This window comes from Acomys russatus, chromosome 31 (assembly GCF_903995435.1).
Source record: "Acomys russatus chromosome 31, mAcoRus1.1, whole genome shotgun sequence".
In the NCBI taxonomy this organism is placed as follows: domain Eukaryota; kingdom Metazoa; phylum Chordata; class Mammalia; order Rodentia; family Muridae; genus Acomys; species Acomys russatus.
This window is the reverse complement of record NC_067167.1, coordinates 17,204,831-17,224,325: the sequence shown is the minus strand read 5'-3', so window position 1 is coordinate 17,224,325 and position 19,495 is coordinate 17,204,831. Positions and strand designations below refer to the sequence as shown.

At 43.7% G+C, this 19,495-nt stretch overlaps 1 protein-coding gene across 1 annotated transcript in view; it reads right to left on the bottom strand.

The window, feature by feature from the left end:
- Nucleotides 1–2,477: 2,477 nt before the first annotated feature.
- Ndufa12 (NADH:ubiquinone oxidoreductase subunit A12) overlaps nucleotides 2,478–19,495 on the bottom strand; it is a 24,072-nt gene continuing 7,054 nt past the window's right edge. The window contains exon 4 of the mRNA XM_051139607.1: nucleotides 2,478–2,762. Coding sequence (XP_050995564.1) covers nucleotides 2,582–2,762 — 181 coding nt within the window. The 3' untranslated portion in view covers nucleotides 2,478–2,581. The remainder of the gene's footprint in view (nucleotides 2,763–19,495) is intronic.

The following is a 19,495-nucleotide window of genomic DNA, read 5'->3' as shown; positions in this document are numbered from 1 at the left end:
CCCTTTCATGGGGTTACCAAAGGCCATCAGAAAACACAGATATTTACATTACAATTTATAACAGTAGCAAAGTTACAGTTACGAAATAGTAACAAAAATAACTATGATTGGGGGGGGTCCTCACAACATGAGGAACTGTATCAAAGAGCTGCAGCGTTAGGAAGGTTGGGTACCACTGGCCTAGAGGCTGGATTTGGATTGCTAGCTTTTCAAGCCAAGTGATAAGTAAAAATGTCTGTCTACTATATGCCATCTCAGAAATCCAGACAACACAAGGGACTTTCACCCCTCCTTCTCTCCCTCTCTTTACTTTCTTTTCCTCCCCCTTTCTCCTTTCTTTTCTTTACAATTTCCCTTTTTGGAACAGGATCTTACCTTAGGTGAACCCAAACGGGTTTGGCCTGCAACTACATAGCCCAGGCTAGCTTCAAACTCAATTCTCCTGCCTCAGCCTTCCAAGTACATCAATGACATGCATGTACTACACACCCAGCAGTACCATGCGTCTCTTAGTTGTAGAAGAGATGTCCCTGTCTAATCTTAGTCACTCCCCAAAAGTCCCACTTCTAAAAACACGGTCAGATGAAATTTCTACCCTCTTCGCATCTCACAGTGGGAACTAAGTTTCAACACATGAACCCTTAGGGATACACTTAAAACACAGGAGAGGCTTTAGATGACTCACCTTGACCTTTGTAGCCCAAGAACACTCAGACCCCAGGGCAGGTAACCAATGGTCCCAAGCTACAAATGATGTCTACACTCAAGGAATGAGGATATAAGCCATGGAATTGGGTTGTGCATGTACAGGCTGGGGCTCACAATGAAATGGGGTCTCCACTGAATCCCCATGATCCTTTATTCTAACCAGTAACAATACTATCAGTTACCCCCAAACTAGAGTTAACTTGGAGCACATATTCACAAGTCCTTGGGATTCAGGGCTAATTCCTTTCCAAATATTTGTCACTTGAGAAAATGGCTACATAGGCAAGCCTTCTACCCATATCTATTACTACAGTACAGTCCTTGAGTGAGGAGCTAAGAACTGCTTCTTGGTTCCTCTTGCCAGTCTACTTCTAGGAGCATATAAAGCAGTGCTATTGGGCTGGAGAGATGGCTCTGTAGTTAAGAGCACTGGCTGTTCATCCAAAGGTCCTGAGTTCAATTCCCAGCACCCACATAGTGGCTCACAACCATCCATAATGGGGTCTGATGCCCTCTTCTGTCATGCAGGCTTACATGCAATAGAGTACTTAAAAGATTTATTTATTATTTATACAGTATTCTGCCCACACGTGTGCCTGCCCACCACAAGAAGACACAATGTGGTTGCTGGGAATTGAACTTGGGACCTTCGGAAGAGCAGACAGTGCTCTTAACCTCTGAGCCTACTCTCCAGCCCCATAAATAAATCTTAAAAAAAAAAAAAAGAGCAAAAATCCCAAGACTATTGCCAGAGGAGTCAATGGAAGATGAACACAGCATGCAAAACCTCAACCCGGCACGGGCCACCTTTTACTGTTTGGCTCTATGCTTCCTAAGTCAACCAGCAAAATGCAGAAAACTGCCCTGCAGAGCCTGCTGAGCAGTTGTCTCCCAAGGGCTCTGCATTCAGCCTGATCCAGCTTAATAGGAGATACTCAAGGGGAAGGCTTGGAGCAAACAGTTCGTTCTACCAACTAAGGAAGTTTTAGAACTGGCTCTGCTGTGCTGATTTCTTTAGCTCAGAAGTTCACAGCCTTGGCTTCAAACAGAACCACAAGGTAGATGTCAAAATGTATCAGCATGGCGTGGATCTCTGGATTTTAAAGAGCAACCCAAAGCCAGATGTGATGGTGCAGACCTGTAATACCAGGAAGATCAGGAGTTCCAGGTTACCCTCAGCTCTAGTACACTGTCTGAGGCTAGCCTGGGCTACATGAGTCCCTGTCTTAAAAAAGGATTTAACTGAAATGTGGAGAATACACAGATTAAAACAAACTATTACCCAGGAAATAGGACATCTTGCCAGGCAGTGGTGGTACATGCCTTTAATTCCAGCACTTGGGAGGCAGAGGCAGGTGGATCTCTGAGTTTGGGGCCAGCCTGGTCTACACAGTGAGTGCTGGGACAATCAGGGCTGTTGACATAGAGAAACCCTGTATCTAAAAACCAACTTCCGTCCCCACCTAAAGACATCTCGAATAACCTTCTCCTGCACTGAGCCATGAAGCTACTCAGTATTTGTGTCTCTCCTTGCAACTCCCAGCTTCCATCTGGCTTAGGTCCATTAGGCCTGCCCTTATCAACCAGCTATGGAAGTCAGGGAGGACCATGAAGCATAAACACGCCCACTGAGGCTATTTCCTAGAGTTGGGAACTTTACACCAGACACCCACCCTCACTGATATGCTGACAATTCCCCTCCCTCATGTGTGAGCTTCTACTGTGCAGGTGATAAATGACGAAGGGCAAAAATGTATAAGACGCTGCTGCCTGGTCAAGGTACTTTAATCAAGTTCATGGTCAGCTGCACAGGTGTGATTCCAAGGAAAGCCCGGCACCATCCTGCATGTGCTGGACGTGGTCTTCACTGCTGTCACTTGTAAGGTGTGGAAGGCGGGACCCATTCCTGAATCTTCTTTCTAGTGGTGGAATAAGGGACGTATTGCTCCGGAGTACCAGTCACGTTGAATTTATGGTTTGCCCAGATGAATTTCCGAGCAGTAGGCGGGTGTGTTGTTGGAGGGTCATCAGTCATGCAGTGAAGCCAGCGGTGCCTTAAAGAGGAGAAAGCTGAGTTATGGTCTAAGGTCACACTGAGCACACAGACACCCTGCCTGACAGCACACAGCATGTGCTAGCAGTTCTTGCCACCATCGTCACTAAGCCTCTCTAATTTAAGGCATCATTCTTTTTCAGGTATGCCATTATTATATACAAATAAAGAAAAAATATTGTCACATCATTAGTGTTGCTTATAGCATGGATCCTGACTGTGGATGTGAAAATGTCACTCTAGAGTTAAAATTATAAGCGGTGTTAGTATGCAAGCTTAAAGGCTCTTTCTGGATAGTTAGTGTGCTCGGGTTAGTCTGGCTCACAAAGCCTCAGTTTGAAACTCATGAGGGTCCTGCTGGAGGCAATGGTTTCTGCACATGCCTTCAATTCAAGCTGAGTCTGAATGCCCCAGAATAAACAACTTGTATTAAAGACACTAAATCTAGCTGGGTGTGGTGGTCCATGCCTTTAATTGCAGCACTTGGGAGGCAGAGACAGGCAGATCACTGTGAGTTCGAGGCCAGCCTGGTCTACAAAGTGAGTCCAGGACAGCCAAGATCACATAGAAAAATCCTGTCTCAAAAAACCAACCAACCAACCTAACAAACAAACAAACAAACAAAAACCCACTAAATCTTGGGCCTGGAGACTTGGCTCAGTGCAAGAACACTTGCCTCCTTCTCTAGCCCTGTGGGGTGGGAGTGGGAGTTGAGGGGATAAAATGATAATGCGAAGCTAGAATCTTTTAATGTGTAATGGGAAGCATAACTTTTCTTTTTTTAAAACAAGTTCATCCTAACAGTATGCCGAGAAATTTTTGCCGTCCCCAGTGATGTGACGAACCAGCCCTTCCTCTGGTTGACTTGCGCCTGTGTGGGCTAAGAGTCTTCCTGTTTGCTGTGCTCTATCAGTGAGTTAACATTTGATGTGTGCTAATGACAGTCTTCCTGGCTCTTATCAGCATCCAGTTGTCTTGGAGGACTTCCAGCTGATTTTAGAGTGACATCACCAAACTCTGAAGAGCCTACTGAGACTTGATTCAGATTGCATTTAATGAGAAGCAGTTGCTATGCTGACAAGGTTTGAGTTGGCCATCGTGTAAAACCATGTTTGATTTTTTTAAAGCTTATATCAGCTTGTGTTGGGTAGGTGGGGTGGGCAGGATGAAAGCAATTATGATTTAATATCTTTGTTTCCCCTCATGTTGATACACTTCAGTATATTTGAGTTAGATTTCCCATTACACATTTAAAACTTTCAGATAGAGTTGAGTTGCTTAGAAATACCAAAAAGTAACTAATCTTCTAAATAAGTATTTTAGAGACATAATAAGCATCTAAAATACCTTAGTAAATGTACAGGTTCTTTAAAACATTTACTAGAATCGAAGATGGATAAGTTACATGGGCTTTGCTAAAAATCAAAATCAAAAGTTTCTTTCAAACTTTATAGGCCATGTATGCTGTATTTAATAGTCTTTCTTGTAGAAATCTGCCTTAAAGAAAGGAGGACACCTGGGCCAAACACTTATGTACAAGGAGGATGTTTATCACAGCTTTATTTATAATAGTGAGAAAATGGAAAGAACAAAGCCAAGAATAAAAGGGAATACTTAAATTATGCATGGCAGAGTCACTAGACCAAACTCTCACTATAAGTTACAGTATAGAAGATTCTATCACTTGATAAAAACATCTGCCATATTTTATGGTTTGAGACAAGTTGTTTGGTTAATTTTTTTAAACACTACTTAGCATATGTAAATCATGGGTATTCTTCTAAACAGTAAAAAAATATTAATTCATTTATTCTTGTAACATGAGAAGTGGCGATTATAGCTTCAATTTAATAAGCTAGAGATCCAGTGTACAAGACTTCATGGTTTGTCCAAAGTGGCAAAACAAGGGCATTAATAATCAAACAGGGGTTAGATAGACAACTCAGTGGTCCAGGGTGCTTATGGCTATGGCTGAAGCCCTGAATCCAGTTCCTAGCACCCACTTCAGGCAGCTCACAGCTACCTGTAACCCTAGGTACAGGTATCTGACATTGTCTGCTGGCTTCTGTAGGCACCTACATACATGGCAGAGACGGACAGAAACACATCTAAACAATAAAATTCTGGACTTGGATTTATGGCTCAGTGGTTAAGAGCACTTATTACTATTGCAGACGGAGCAGGTCTGGTTCCCAGCACCCAGTTCCAGGTGATCTGATGCCCTAAGCAGGTGCTTGCACGCACCTAGTGCACATAAACTCACGTAAGCACACAAAAATGAGTAAAATTAAAAATTTACATATGTTAAAGAATGAAAACAAAAGGACTATGTACATAGAGGAGATCAGAACAATATGTAACAACATGTTAATAGTTATTGTTTCCATCTGGTGGGATGATAGACTATCACGAAATTATAAATAGATTCTAGTCACTTTCAGTCTTACTTTGTCCCAATTAAGGTGCCATTTAAAACAAAATTACTTCAAAGTACAAAAATGTTTCTCTCAATCTACCTTAATGAATGCTTTCCTAGGTCATCTCCACAACACGGCGCCTCTCACTAATGGCCACACAGTGCTGGAGACATCTATTTACCTCATTTCCTACTTGTTCAGAATGTGTTATGGTAATGATAACTTATGAATACAACAAAGGGCTTTGTTTTGTTTTGTTTTAATTCTGGACATTGGCAACAAAAATGATTCCTTGTTTTAAAAGACTAACCCCAGTTACTTCTCGGCCCTAGGTATATTTTAAAAAATTCCATTGACCTTTCTTTGTAAAAGTAAGAATCCTTTTTGGATCCCTGTTACCCCAGCATGGGGGCATATAGGCAGAGGGTTACCACACCAATGCCAGCCTTGGATTGCATAACAATCTTCAGGCCAGCCTTGGCTACATGAAACCTTGTCTCAAAACCAAAATAAAAACAGAGCTGGTGGGGAGTGAAGAGCACTGCCTGCTCTTCCAAAGGTCCTAAGTTCAATTCCTAGCTGCCACATGGTGGTTCACAACCATCTATAATGTGATCGGATGCCCTCTTCTGGCCTGCAGGTGTACCCACAGACAGAACATTGTATACATAATAATAAATAAGTAAATAAATATTAAAAAAAAAAAAAAACAGAGCTTGGTGTGAGGGTAGACACCTGTCACACCAGCATTTAGGGGACTGAAGCAGAAGGATGGTGAGTTTGTGGCCAGCCTGGGCTACATAACCAGTTCCTGTAATTTTTAAAAAATAAGAGAAAAATTTAATCATCCACTCTGTAGTTTCCTAGAACATAATCTTTTAGTATTCTGACTGTACGGTCAGAAAAGAAACCTTAAGAGAGATCTATTTTAAGCAAGGTGTGGCGTCACACACCATTAATCCCAGCACAGGGGAGGCAGAGGCAGGTAGATCTCTCTGATTCCCTGGCCAACCTGGTCTCCATAGTTCCTAGCCAGCCAGGGCTCCATAGTGAGGCTGTCTCAAACAAGAACAGGGCAGAGCACTGGGGAGCTGGCTCAGCAGGTAACAGCACTTCCTGTCCTTGCAGAGGACCCTGTCCTGTTCCCAGCACTCACAAGGAGGCTCACAACTGCCTGTAATTGCAGGTCCAGAGGATAGCACCCTTTTCTAGCCCGAGTTAGAAGGTACACTTACATACATGCAGGCAAATCAGTCATATGCACAAAATAAAAAGAAATATTTTTGAAAAACCACAAAGAAATGTTATTTTTGCATAAAGTACTTTAAAAAAAAGATCATCCCGAGTGAGGTAACCCAGACTCAGAAATAAAAATATGGTCCTTTGCATATATATTATGGATTCCAGTTTGGTGTTTTTATGGGACTCCTGAGTGTGCAAAACAAGTGGGTGTCAGTGTCTCTATCTGTTTCTTGAGCTTTTTTCCTTCTGTTTGTTTTGTTCTATTCTGATGTGTTAGTTTCTGTTTTATCTTAGATTTCATTATTATCCCTCAGAAGCCTATTTATTTTCTAATGAATGACACAAAGGGTGTGAGGCCGGATGAGAGGGGAGGTGGGCAGGGTCTGGGAGTAGTGGAGGGGAAACTGTAACCAGGATACATTAGATAAGGGTAAAATCCAGTTTCGATTAAAAAAAAAAAAAAAAAAAAGATGCTAGGCAGAGGTGTAGGTCAATAGGGAAAGAATGACAGTGTGAGGGAGTGCAGGTTTCTTCCCAAGGGGCAGTTAGGGAAGTCAACTTCAATAAAGCACAAAGGAGCCATGGAGACCTAGAGAGCCAGTCCACATGACTGTCCTGTAGAGGAGTGTGCTCAGTCTACGGGAAAGCCAGAGCAAATGCAGGACAGTGTTCGGAGCTGGAAAGCACTGAGATCACACACGCCTTGTGGACCACATGAGGAGAGGGGAGCTGTGCTCGCAGGACAGTGTTCGGTGCAAGCATGGAAATACCAGTATAGTTAATGCTAATGGTGCCACAGTAACAATAACTTAAAGGGAAGTAAGGCAGGGGAAATTATCTGACAGATGTCAGAGAAAGATGAGTTGAAATGACTCTTAAGTTTCTGGCTTGATTAAAAAGAACTGCTTATGTGAACAGAACACTAACTCAATGCCCTTTTCACTGTGCATTTGAAAAATTGGAAAAAAATCAAACATATTAAATTTATAGATGTAACCTAACTAAAATGCTTAAAATAATGTAATGAGGTAAATTTGTAAATAGATATAACTGCTTAGGAGAATTTAATCCTTTCCATTAGAGTTTATCAAACATTCATCAAGGAACAAGAGAAAATGATTAGTCTTTATTCTTATGCAGAAAGTATTCAATTTACTAATCTTGTTATTCTGTTTATGAGCTAAGCCTTGAGGCTTAACAAGAACTACAGTTTAAGACTCCCAGCTGCAACAAATGGGAGCTTCATTTTAAATACAAATTGCCATTGTACAAAAGCCCCGGTTACTGCAACACTCAACTGACAGGCAGAATGTTAGCTGAGATGCCCGAAATGTCTGCAAGTGGGAAATACAAATGCCTATCGTTTATCAACACAAACTTTCTCCTAAAGAAAATGTGACCAGTGAACTATCTATCCCCCCTGCTGCGATTTTTATGGAACAGTGGGAGCAGCTACCCAGAGGCTGAGGCAAGAGAATCACCAGAGCTCTGAACCCAGGACTCAGAAGCAAGCGAGGCAATACTGCAAGGTCCCATCTCTCATTCCTTTAAGACAAAAGCTGACCCAGTATTTGTGGACCTGATGAGTGAAATGTTAAGGGTGCACGTTCAAACGGCAAGGAATTCAGAGTTTAATTCTGGTTGCACCCCTGTCTCTCTGGCATTCCAAGGTTTCTCCAATAGTTGCACCTTCTCATAATGAGGCTTTGATTTGTTTTGTCTTTGCAGAGCTCCAGATTGAACTCAGGGCTACCTGCAGGGAACGCAAATGCTCTACACTGACCACCCACCTTACCTACCTCTCTCCTCTCAGCCCACCGGCCCTCCCACCCTCCATTTCTTCCATAACCCCTCTTTACCTATCTCGGAAGTACCAGGCATCATGTAGCCCAGGCTCATGGTATGCAGCCCAGGCTGACCTTCAACTCCCAATTCTTCTTCCCCGACCTCCCTACTACTGAGTACAGGCGTGGACACCACAACCCACTCTACTCTCTCTATTTCTGTGAATGGCCTTGCTCACCACTATGGTACTGACCAGAATACCCAACCCAAGTAAACACTCCTGGCTCTTCTCTGTCTACCCACCTACTCCATGCAATCCCCTATATATGACATTGTTCTTTACAAAAATAATCTAGGACACAGGCCACCAGGAGGGAGGGAAGGAGAGAGAGGGAGGGAAGGAGAGAAGGAGAGGGAGGGAGGGAGGGAAGAAGGGAGGGAGGGAGGGAGGAAGAGAATTTCAGTATATAAGGAAGCATAAGGGCTCTACACTGAGGAAAAAATACATGTTAGCTAAAAATGAACAGAAGGTGCCACCAAGTGGGGACACAGCATACATGCAGCAGGGAAAAATCTAAGCAAGCCATTAAACTACAACTTTTAATCAGTTCAGAGCTCCAATATACCAAATCACAAACAGAAAATCTACTGATATGAGTGAAAATAATAATTTTACTCTATATGCATGAAATAATCCAATGTTCTAACTCTCCACACTCAGTAATGTTTTAACTCTGTCAAGTTCTATGTAGTTACTCATTATTTACTTGGTTTTTACATCTGCAATTCCATGCACAGGCTGACTGCCACACCCAGTGAAAAATCAATTTTTGTGCATTACTACCTAGGTAGGGAATGATAGCTAATTAAATGTTATTTATTTGTTATTTATATAGTATTCTGCACCCATGTGTGTTTGCATGCCAGAAGAGGGCACAAGATCTCATTATAGATGGTTGTCGGCCACCATGTGGTTGCCAGGAATTGAACTCAGGACCTTTGTAAGAACACACAGTGCTCTTAACCTCTGAGCCATCTCTCCAGACCCGAATGATAGCTAATTAAAGATAAAACTGAGGAAAAAATAAAGCGGTATAAAATATGTAATGCTTTACACTTAAATAAATACTTTGAGATTATTCTATACAGGCAATTAAACAAATAAAAATTTCTGAAGAAATTAAAATCTTACTGATGATCCGTAAGAGGAAAAAAAGTTGACAGGAAAATGATACCCTGAATTGTAAAACACTAGTATTCTGCCAGATTGTATTCATTGAGTGCTATAACCTCCCAGAGGGTATATACATCTCATTTCTCACATGACTACACCACCAGAACCTGGCATGTAGTGAGACCCTCAGTTAGTCAAAAAAGTCTGTGAGCAGAGTGCTGTACGAGGCTAGAGACAGCAACATTTTTACCTTCAAGGCTCATGTGTTGTGGTTGATCTGGACGACTATGTATTCAAGTGCTAATTGCTTGTCCCCCAAGATCCTTGCTGTCCTATGAGCAAATTCTAATGTATCCAAAAAGATGTCTGTGAATCTTGCCTCCCAAATTATCCCTGATTGGATAATAAAGTTGCCTATGGCCCAAACTGGGAGGAAAAGAGGTAGGCAGAGCTAAGATTTGCAGGCTTGGGGGCTGGAGGACCACAAGAGGGAGCAAGAAGAAAAGCAGCAGGTCACCATGGTGACCCAGGAGCACATGGCCAAGAGCAGCCTGCTCTGAGGACTGGCCTGATGGAGCAGAAACAGCACAACTGGAGCAAGTGCAAGTATTTATGGGGATTTCTGATGGGAAGCAGCCAGGATAGCAGTGATTTAAACAAGTGGCATGGGATATGTGGCTGGGAAACAAAAGCAGCTTATGGGGTTGGTATCTGCACAGTCCAGTGCATTAAGGCTTATTAAAAAATCTATCAGGCTTCTGTGTCTTTTACTTAAATAATAGAGGGTTAAGGAATAACTGCCCACTGAATTACCAGCATTAGTTAATATAAATATTTCTATTCCATATGTATTAATAATCATATGAGTCATTATTAATTACTAATAATTATAATACCCCCATGAAGCCCGGTGACCTTCCCAGTCATCCACAGCACAGGATCACACAGGTGGAGCTCGAGGCCGTACTGGCTACTGAAAGGAGCAAGGCAAAGACAAGATCCACAAAGTTCGCCGGTCTCCCAACAAGACTAGGGAAGAGTAAGTGAAACTGACAAGATAACTAAAGGTCTCTGATTCTAACAGAATCCACCGATGCCTCGGAAGACTCTGTCCCAGGTGACATTATGCAGCTGCTGAACAACTGCAAGACTATCTATCAAAGGCTTCCCTGGCAGCTATGACTCAGCACAGAGGACAGGAGTCACCGCCTGCCAGCTGGGCAGCATCAGATGTTCCTCTCACTGAGAGCCTTGCAGTGGCTCATGCAGGAGACGGCTCACCCAGCCATCCAGGAGCTAAGTTTCTTTACTCCCCTAGATGACACAGCACGTACTCAAGGGAGATGAGCGTAGCATCCGGCAGGGGCAGGAGCTGAGCTGTGATTAAAAGCTTCATGCTCCCCAACAGTCAGAGGCACAGACAGTGGCAGAATTCCCATTCCCACAGGAGCATGCCCGTTCCAGGCACACCAGCAATGAGGCAAGCCCAAGCGCACCTAAAGAACAGGCTTTTACGACTGCCCCCAGCCACAGGCAACTTAGCAATCAGAGCTCAGTTCCTAGCAATACAGATGGTATAGTCTTAGCTGGTGTCCGGGAATTCCTGTCTCCAGCACCAATCTACCCTGACTTCCAGTGAGTGTTCTCAACTGCTACTCCTCCAGCCCCAACTTTGACTACCAAGCCTGCTTCCCCATCCCTTTCTGCCTTCCCTTCCTTGATGATTCTACACAGTAACCCAGGTCAAAGACCTTGGAATGAAAGACCCAACAACAAGAAAGCGAGTAATTTGAATTTTAAAATGAGCAAATGATCTGAGCAGGCTTTCGTTGTTGTTGGAGACAAAGTCTTGCTATGTAGCGTAGGGTGGCCTCAAGCCTTCTCTTCTTCTCTCAGCCTGTGGGGTGCTAGAACTACAGGCGTGTAGCATCATCACACAGGGTTTATCACGGCCCAGCTCCTTAACGAACACTTCCTTTTCCTTTAAAAGTTTTACATATGTCTTAGCTTGTTCCTGTAGCTGTGATAAAAACACAGCGAAAAGGCACTTTAGGGGCAAAAGGGTTTATTTGGCTCACTACTCCAGCCTCTGAGACAGCCTCTGTAACCGCCTTTCCTGGATCCACCCCCTTGCGCCACGCTAGTTTTTTTAGGGTGGGGGTAGGACCAATTGGCTCACTCCTGACCACCTGGCTTCCACCTGGAGAGGACTCTTGCTCTCTCTCCCATTGTTGTCAGGTCAGTGCAAAAGGACTCACACCTGTGAGTGTGGCAGTGTAGCCTTCCCAAGTGAAGACATGACTGCAGCTGCAGATGGTGACTCTGATGTAGCCCTGTCAAGGCCTGGAGCCAAGGACCCAGATGAAACAGCCAATGGCTTACAGGAGAGTGTGAGCCACTTGCTGCTGTGCTAGGCCGCTTGATAACTGGGCCCTGTGACTGATAACTAAAACCATCCTAAACTGCAGCTGCATCACTAGCGTGCTAGCCTAGCACCTCCTGCCAGACAACTGACAGTGCACAGCAGCTTCCTGAGGACTTAGCCTAATGCCTTAACCACTTCCTTGACTCTACATAGCAACCAGAATACAAAAGCCATGAAGTACGGCCAAGCTAGGGTGGGAGGAAATATGACCAAACAGTCATTATAGGTATGTATGAAAATATCACAATGAAACTCATTTTTCTATAAGTTAACTTTAAAAAATTACTTTAAAAAGTATGGGCCCAAGCTGGCACCTAGCCCAGCAAGGTGAGTCAGAACTTCACGCTAAGAGGGCTGCTCCTACGAATACAACAACCATGTGTGGGAGTTGGAGGTAGACTGGGGTAAGGAGGAAGTTCACAATGGGAGGTGGCAGTCTACTGGGGGGACTAGCATGGAAGCACTAACTTGGTTACATACAAAGAATTACTGAGTAAGTATAGCAAGGAAAAATACCAATGTAGACTGGGAGAGATGAGAATGCAATGTGTAGGATTAGGCAGGAGGCAGGGGGATATGAAACCACTATTGGATGCCGTGCCATACTGTGGATTCGGCAGCACATTAAGGAAAATACCAAACTGAGTCACAAGAAGCCTTTTGGCAGACTATGCATATAAAAATTAAGCTTACCCGATGCTGGCTCCTCGCACATAGGCAGCCAGCCCCTCAACTACACATGCCCTAATTTATACTTTCTGGCTAAAAGTTGCGCCATCATCTTGAAGCATTTTGCTGTTGAAGTCTTGTCTCTTCTGCAGGCACTCTACCACTGAGCTACACCCCTAGCCTGCCAGTTTCTCTCCCTTTTCTTTGTGTGTCTGTTTGTCTGTACGCCTGTACATGCGCCTGTGGAACAGTATATGCGAAGACCAGAAGTGGATGCACAGCCTTTATCTTAAACTCACTACCTCAATTTTTGAGGCAGGGTCTCACTGAACCTGGGGCTTGCTGCTTGGTAGGCTGGCCAGCCAGCAAGTCTCTGGGACCCTCTTGATTCCATCTCCCAGTGCTAAGGCGACAGGTGAAGACCACCATGATGGACAGGGGCTCCAAACTGAGGTCCTCATGCTCACACACTAAGCATTTTACCCACGAAGGAGTCATCTCTAACTCCTGAGTCTTCCATAAGGAATCTGCATGCAGTAGTGATGCTGTGAGATAGCAGTTTACCCACAGAAGCAGCTCTTGGAGCCATCCCTCTCAACCCATGTTACTGTTTTATCAGCTAAGTTGATGAGATACCCTACATCCTTTGCTATTACCTCAGCTGTGTTCACAGCATCGTTGCCAGGAAACACTATCTCAAAGGATCTCTTTCTCAACCCATGAACATCTCTGTATCCAGTAATGTTTTAGCATAAAGTCACAGCAGCATCTCAGGCTTTACTTCTAATTGAGTTCTCTTGTTCGTTACTGCTCCTTCTGTTGTCCTGAACCCCTCAAAGCCATTTATGGAGGCTGGAGTTGACCTCTTCCCAACTTTTTTTCTATGCTGACATTTTTACATCCTCCCATGAGTCATTAATGCTTTTAATGGGATCCAGAATGGTGGCTCCCTTCTGTGTTTTCAATTAACTGCTCACAGCGACCAGAGGAATCTTATCTGTAGTAGCTATAAGCACTGTATGTATTTTGTAATTTATGTCTTGAAAGTCAGAATCACTCCTTGGTCCAGCATTTACAGGAGGGACGCGTGTCAGCGGGATTGTAAGCATCAATTCCCTTGTGCAGCTCCCTCAGAACACTCAGCAATTGTTGTCTGTGAGTAGCAATACTGGAGAGGAATCTATTTCTGATATTTCTGAGCAGTATGTCTCCACAGTGACATCAGTAAATCAGGTTGTAAACAGAAATGCTGCTGTCTAGGCTTTGCCATTCCATTCACAGATCACAGGTTTTAACACAATTCCTCAGAGCGCCGGCTTTTTGGAACAGTAAACAGTGCTGACTTAGCCTTGAAAAGGAGAGTCACCCTTTGAACCCTGAGGCCAGGCACTGATGTCGCAACTCAACTCTAGCTCTGAAACTCCTGGGTGGAGGAGTTTTTCCAATATAATGCTGCTTCGTCTACACTGACACTGTCATTTAACACAGCCACCTTCGTCAATTAGCTCAGCTGCATCTTGTGGATAATTTGCCACGGCTTCTACACTGGTCCCTGCTGCTTCACATGTGACTGTTTCATCACAGAAATGCCTTCTTTCCTTAAACATCATGAACCAAGCCCCACTGGCTTTGAACATTTTCCTGTGGCTTCCTTGTCTCTCCGAGCCTTTACAGGAGGAGTGACGAGCTGTGGAGTCTTAAGGGACAGCCACACTGGTTTGACGTAATATTGAGAGATGAGAACACCAGCACTTTCTTGGTATCAGCAGCAAGTCAGCTCTGCCTTTCCTAAAGTTGGCAGGCACTATGGATCACTTTCATTTCCTTCAGGACATTTTCCCTTGAATTCACATCTTAGCTCACTGGCGCAAAAGACCTAGCTTTCATCTTGTCTCAGGAATATGCCCTTTCACCACAACCATCGCCAACCTTTTAGAATGACTTCAATGGCTTTTTAACCACTATCCTTGTAATCTTCAGATCCCATTCAAGTTTTATCATCTAGCAAAACTATGACAGCAAAAAGATCAGACCTCATGGCTCCCTAGTTTCCCTCAGACTGGACTGAATTACATGACACTGAAAGGAAGGCATCAGGCTTGCCCTAACCCATCACCCTGCACAGAAATCATTGTTTGCAAAGCTGAGATAGAAACCATGAGGTGAACCAGGAGCACTTGGTATCCAAAAGCAAGGAAGCACTCTAAGAAGGATGGGCCATTTCAGAAGCATCCAAAAGGCATTCCAAGTGGGTTCCCAAGGATCAGATGCAGCCCGACTGAAGCAATAAAGGAACCAATTATAGAAGCTGATTATAAACTGATTCAAATAGGAACTGATATTATAAATGGAATATGAAATGTAAAATATTGCCTCATAAGATGCTAGTTAATTACAAAGGTAAAACGAGTAATTTCGTATTTTAGGAAAAGCCTACCAGACATCTTCATGAGCTGACAGAAGTTATAACTAACAATGGGATAAAGTCACACTGGAGGCCATCTGGCAGAGCGCGACAAGGAAAGCATGGTCTTGCATCTGTGACACCCTGGCCAATACGCGGTCTAACTGTACTTGTGAGGAAACTGTCACCGTCCAACACCACTCCCATGCGTGTCCCTTTTGCTGCTTTAACAGACTCTCCCCTATTCACTTAGTTACTTTTCCTGTGGACTGAACAAAAGGCTCCGCACATCCTAGGCAAGTGTTCTGCTACTGAGCCCTATTCCCGCCTGTGACAAAAACAAAAGCTCTCTGGGGCAGTATGGCTCTCGCATCTGCTCTTTCCTGTTTGTATGTAGTTCTTTCAGGCATTCTGCCATAATGCCGAGAGCTAACATGATATCATTTATCTGTCTTAAGTGACTTCATGTCTTATAAAACTTAAGTCAATACATATGCGTTTTATCCTCTTGATTTGTCTTTCCTCAGTTTAACTCTCCGGTTCCGCCCACACCCCATGGTATTTCCTTGATAACTTCTTGAAGTTGATGTTCAACTGTGGTTAGCGGGAGATGTCCTGCTTGCAGTATCACACACAAAGGCACTGAGGCATGATGGGCAGCATTTGGACCTATGAAGTGATTTCAATGCTGGTGATACCTCTGAAAGTCTGAGATTGTTTCCAAAGAACGTTAAAAAGAATTTGTAAACTGGATCACAACCCACCTTACCTTCCAGGGACCGCCAAAGAACTTTAGATAAAGTGAATTGCTTACAGGGTTCTTGGACAGTTATGCACCCTACCCCATTTCTTCTTTCCCTTCTATCCCTCCATCCTGTGGCCAAACTGGACACACCAAGCAGTGTGTGAGAAACACCAGGGCTTCTACAGCTAAGTTCTGCCTGGAACTCCTGCCTCCTCCTAAGGTTCCTAAATTGTCACTTCCTCAAAGCTTTCCCTATCCTCTGAATTAAAATAACCTGCCAAGCAGACATGGTGGGCTATGCCTGTAATTCCAGCACCCAGGAAGCTGGGGCAGAGTCATGAGTTTGATGCCTCCTAAGCGATACAGTAAGACTGCCTCAAAACAACAACAACAACAACACACACACACACACACACACACACACACACACACCCTGGAGTCCCTCATTGTTTTCCACCTCCATATAAATCCCAGCCTCTTTGCTTCCATTGCTACTCCAATTATACTCAACACACACGTTTTTCAGTCATAAGAGCATGTACTTGTTTTGGTCAATGTTCTATCTGGAGTAGTACCCACAGTAGTTAATAAGCACCGGATACGCAATAAACAGTTGATCACAGAGAGATGATTAAGCTGCATCTACTCCTCATACGGTATGTGCATAATGGCACCTGGTGTCTAATTAAAGACAAACTCACCTTCACTTTTACTTTGTTGTATTAGGCAGGATTTCACTCTGTGTCCCAGGTTGGTTTTGAATTCATGATCGCCCAGCCTCAGCCTCTGGAGTGCTGAGATTACGGGCAGAAACTATCCCACCTGCGTCCTACCATAGATTTACATATGAAAGGGACTGAAAATTCCACAATACACAGCATTTAGCAAAGTGAGGTCTTAAGAAACAAACACAGCTGAGCCTGTCCAAGACCACTTCACCCCCATAAAAAGATGAGTCATCAAAGTGCTCTTCTCCCCCACCCCACAGACACTCAGCCTCCTGTCTTCGGTAGCCCTCAGTCACCTGTGGAGACATCCTGTCTTCACCAGCTCAGAGTTCTTGTGCAGTGATCTTAGAACACATGATCATATAAAAGGATGCTTGGTGGCGGGGGGGGGGGGGGGGGGGGCGGTGCTGGAGAGATGGTTCAGAGGTTAAGGGCATTGACTGTTCCTCCAGAGGTCCTGAGTTCATTTCCCAGCAACCAAATGATGGCTTACAATCATCTACAATGTGCTCTGATGCCCTCTTCTGGCCTGCAGGTGTACATGCAGACAGAGCATTGTATTTGTAATAATAAATAAAGAAATCTTGGGCTAGAGAGATGCCTCAGTGGTTAAGAGCGCCACCTGCTCTTCTAGAGGTCCTGAGTTCAATTCCCAGCAACCACATGGTGGCTCACAACCATCTATAATGTGATCTGATACCCTCTTCTGCAGATAAAGCACTCATATGCAATAAATAATAAAATAAATAAATCTTAAAAAAAAAAAAAGAAATCTTTTTAAAAAAAATAATAAAAGGATGCTTGGCTGAACAGGACTTTTTATCTCTTAGAATTTTAACTCCTCATTTCAAATATTTTAAACTGGCATTCCTACCCCCCAATTTCCCCGCTCTCAAGATGCTGACCCCAAGCACAAATATTAATATCTAAAAGAGACAGATGTCAATCTCAACACAACAGTGCATAAGCCTCCTATGACTACCCAGGGAGCAACTCCATGAACAAATCAGCAAAAGCTAGGTGGTCCCTCAGTTAGTAAGCCCGATGCCTGACCTTGAGGCTGTGGGCTCAGAGTCCTTTACCATAGTGAACTGCTTTATCCAGAAACTGCAGCTCTAGGGCTCACCTCACACCACAGCACTAAGCCAGAATCTATCACTGTAGTGACAATTTTGGAATTTTGGTTTCTTTAAAAAACACAGAAATAAGAGCTAGGCGTGTGACGTACTCCTTTAATCCCAGCACTCGGGAGGCAGAGGCAGGCGGATTTCTGTGAATTCGAAGCCAGCCTGGTCTAAAAAGTGAGTCCAGGACAGCCAAGGCTAACACAGAGAGACCCTGTCTCAACACAGAAACATTATAAAACTGTGCTTTTGTTTTAATCCCACGTGTGGGGATGTGGGACTTCTTTGGACCGTCTGCAGCAGCTGACTATGATTTGCCTGGTGCTCTAGCAGTAGCATGGTTTTGCCAGTCGCAGATCATTTCTGTGATTGTATAAATGCTAGCACGGCCCCCACCCCCGCCAGTAGGCACAGTTGGTGGTTGGTGGTCATTCAGGGGGCTTGGTTGCAGTTTCTTAGTAGTTGTGCTCACAGAAGAAACAAAAGGAAAGGAATTGGATGCAGGGATTTCTCTTTCTCTCTCCCCTCTACGCTTTCTTGCCTATCTAGTGTTAGGGGGTGAAACCAGGATGATAAAAAGTGGGGAAAAGAACCCACAAAGTAACAAAGACCAGCTACATGCCACCTCCGAGCCCCTGCAGCTTTACCAGGCACACTGTGAACCAGGAACTTCCTGCAACAGTACCAGCGTTCCCAGTTACTTCATGTACTGGCCGAGGCGAAACACTACATGAGTAAAAGACCTTGGAAGCCTGTTTTCCCTGACCAACATAATTTAAAAACTGTTTGTCCAATCAAGTGGGCTTTTTATTCTTAATAAAATTAAAGACTGAATATATGAATAAAATGTTAACTCATCTCTGTTACCTTACTACTCAGGAAGCTGAGCCAGGAGGATCACCATGAGCTCCAGGCCTGCCTAGGTCACAGAGTGAAGCCCCAATCCAGTAAAGAAACAAATGACTGCCTGTCTTAGTTGATTACCCACACTTTAAAGTGCTTGGGGCCAGCCCTGCCTACTGTATTAGGCTGTGTAGACAGAGATCACTTCCTTCACCAGGGAACTTTCTATCAGGTATACTTAAATTGCTACAAAAAATTAATGTTAGAAAAACAGGAACTCTCACAATGAAATTCAAATGTATTCTTTTAGAAAAAACTATTGTGTGGAAATCCTGCGTAGGATTCTCACCTAAGGGCACCAGTGAGAGCTGGGTGGGGCTGCCGCCCTCTGGTGGGGTCTGTTTGCAGCTCAAGGCAGCGCGCAGCACTCCCTCTTCTGTTTCATGTTTGCATTTCACCTACTGACGTCACATGCCTGGTTTCCAAGAGTCTTTACAATTGAAGAGTGTCATGTGCAATAATCCCAGTTCCTATTGAATAGACCCCCCCACACTACGATAGTGGCCAGGTTCAAGTAAAGTAAAATGTCACAGCCAACCCCATGCATACACTTCTGGGGTTCTACTTGTTGCTGTCTGTTTCCCAACACTAGGAATTGAAGGTAGGGCCTTTGTGCTAGATGGGTGCTCTGTTAGTGAGCCATCACCCAGCCTTCTTGCCCAGGCTTGTGTTGTTCTTCTGCCTTGGCCTCCTACGTAGACAGAACCCCAAACTTGTACCACTACAGCCAGAAATATCTGTGTTTTTGCTTTTTAAATTTTCTTAGATGAAAATTTCTAGACCAACTGGAAAGGATTTTCTGAGTTGTTATTTCAAGAATTAAAAAAAAAAAAGAAGACGATAAGCAATTTGGTGTAAAATATACAAATTTATGTAATATATATATAAATATATAAAGTGAGATTATTTATATAAAGTGAGAACATTTAAATTTTTGTATTTGTTTCAAAACATGCATATTATGAAACCATACAGGATTTAGAGACTTGAGGAATTTTAGGGCTATCATAGATGAGTAAACCAAGCCCTAAAGACGTTGAGGGACATGCCTGAATTCAAACTGCTAGGGAAGGCCAGAGTCAGATTTCTTTGTACCGTTCCCTTCTCTAACATGGGTG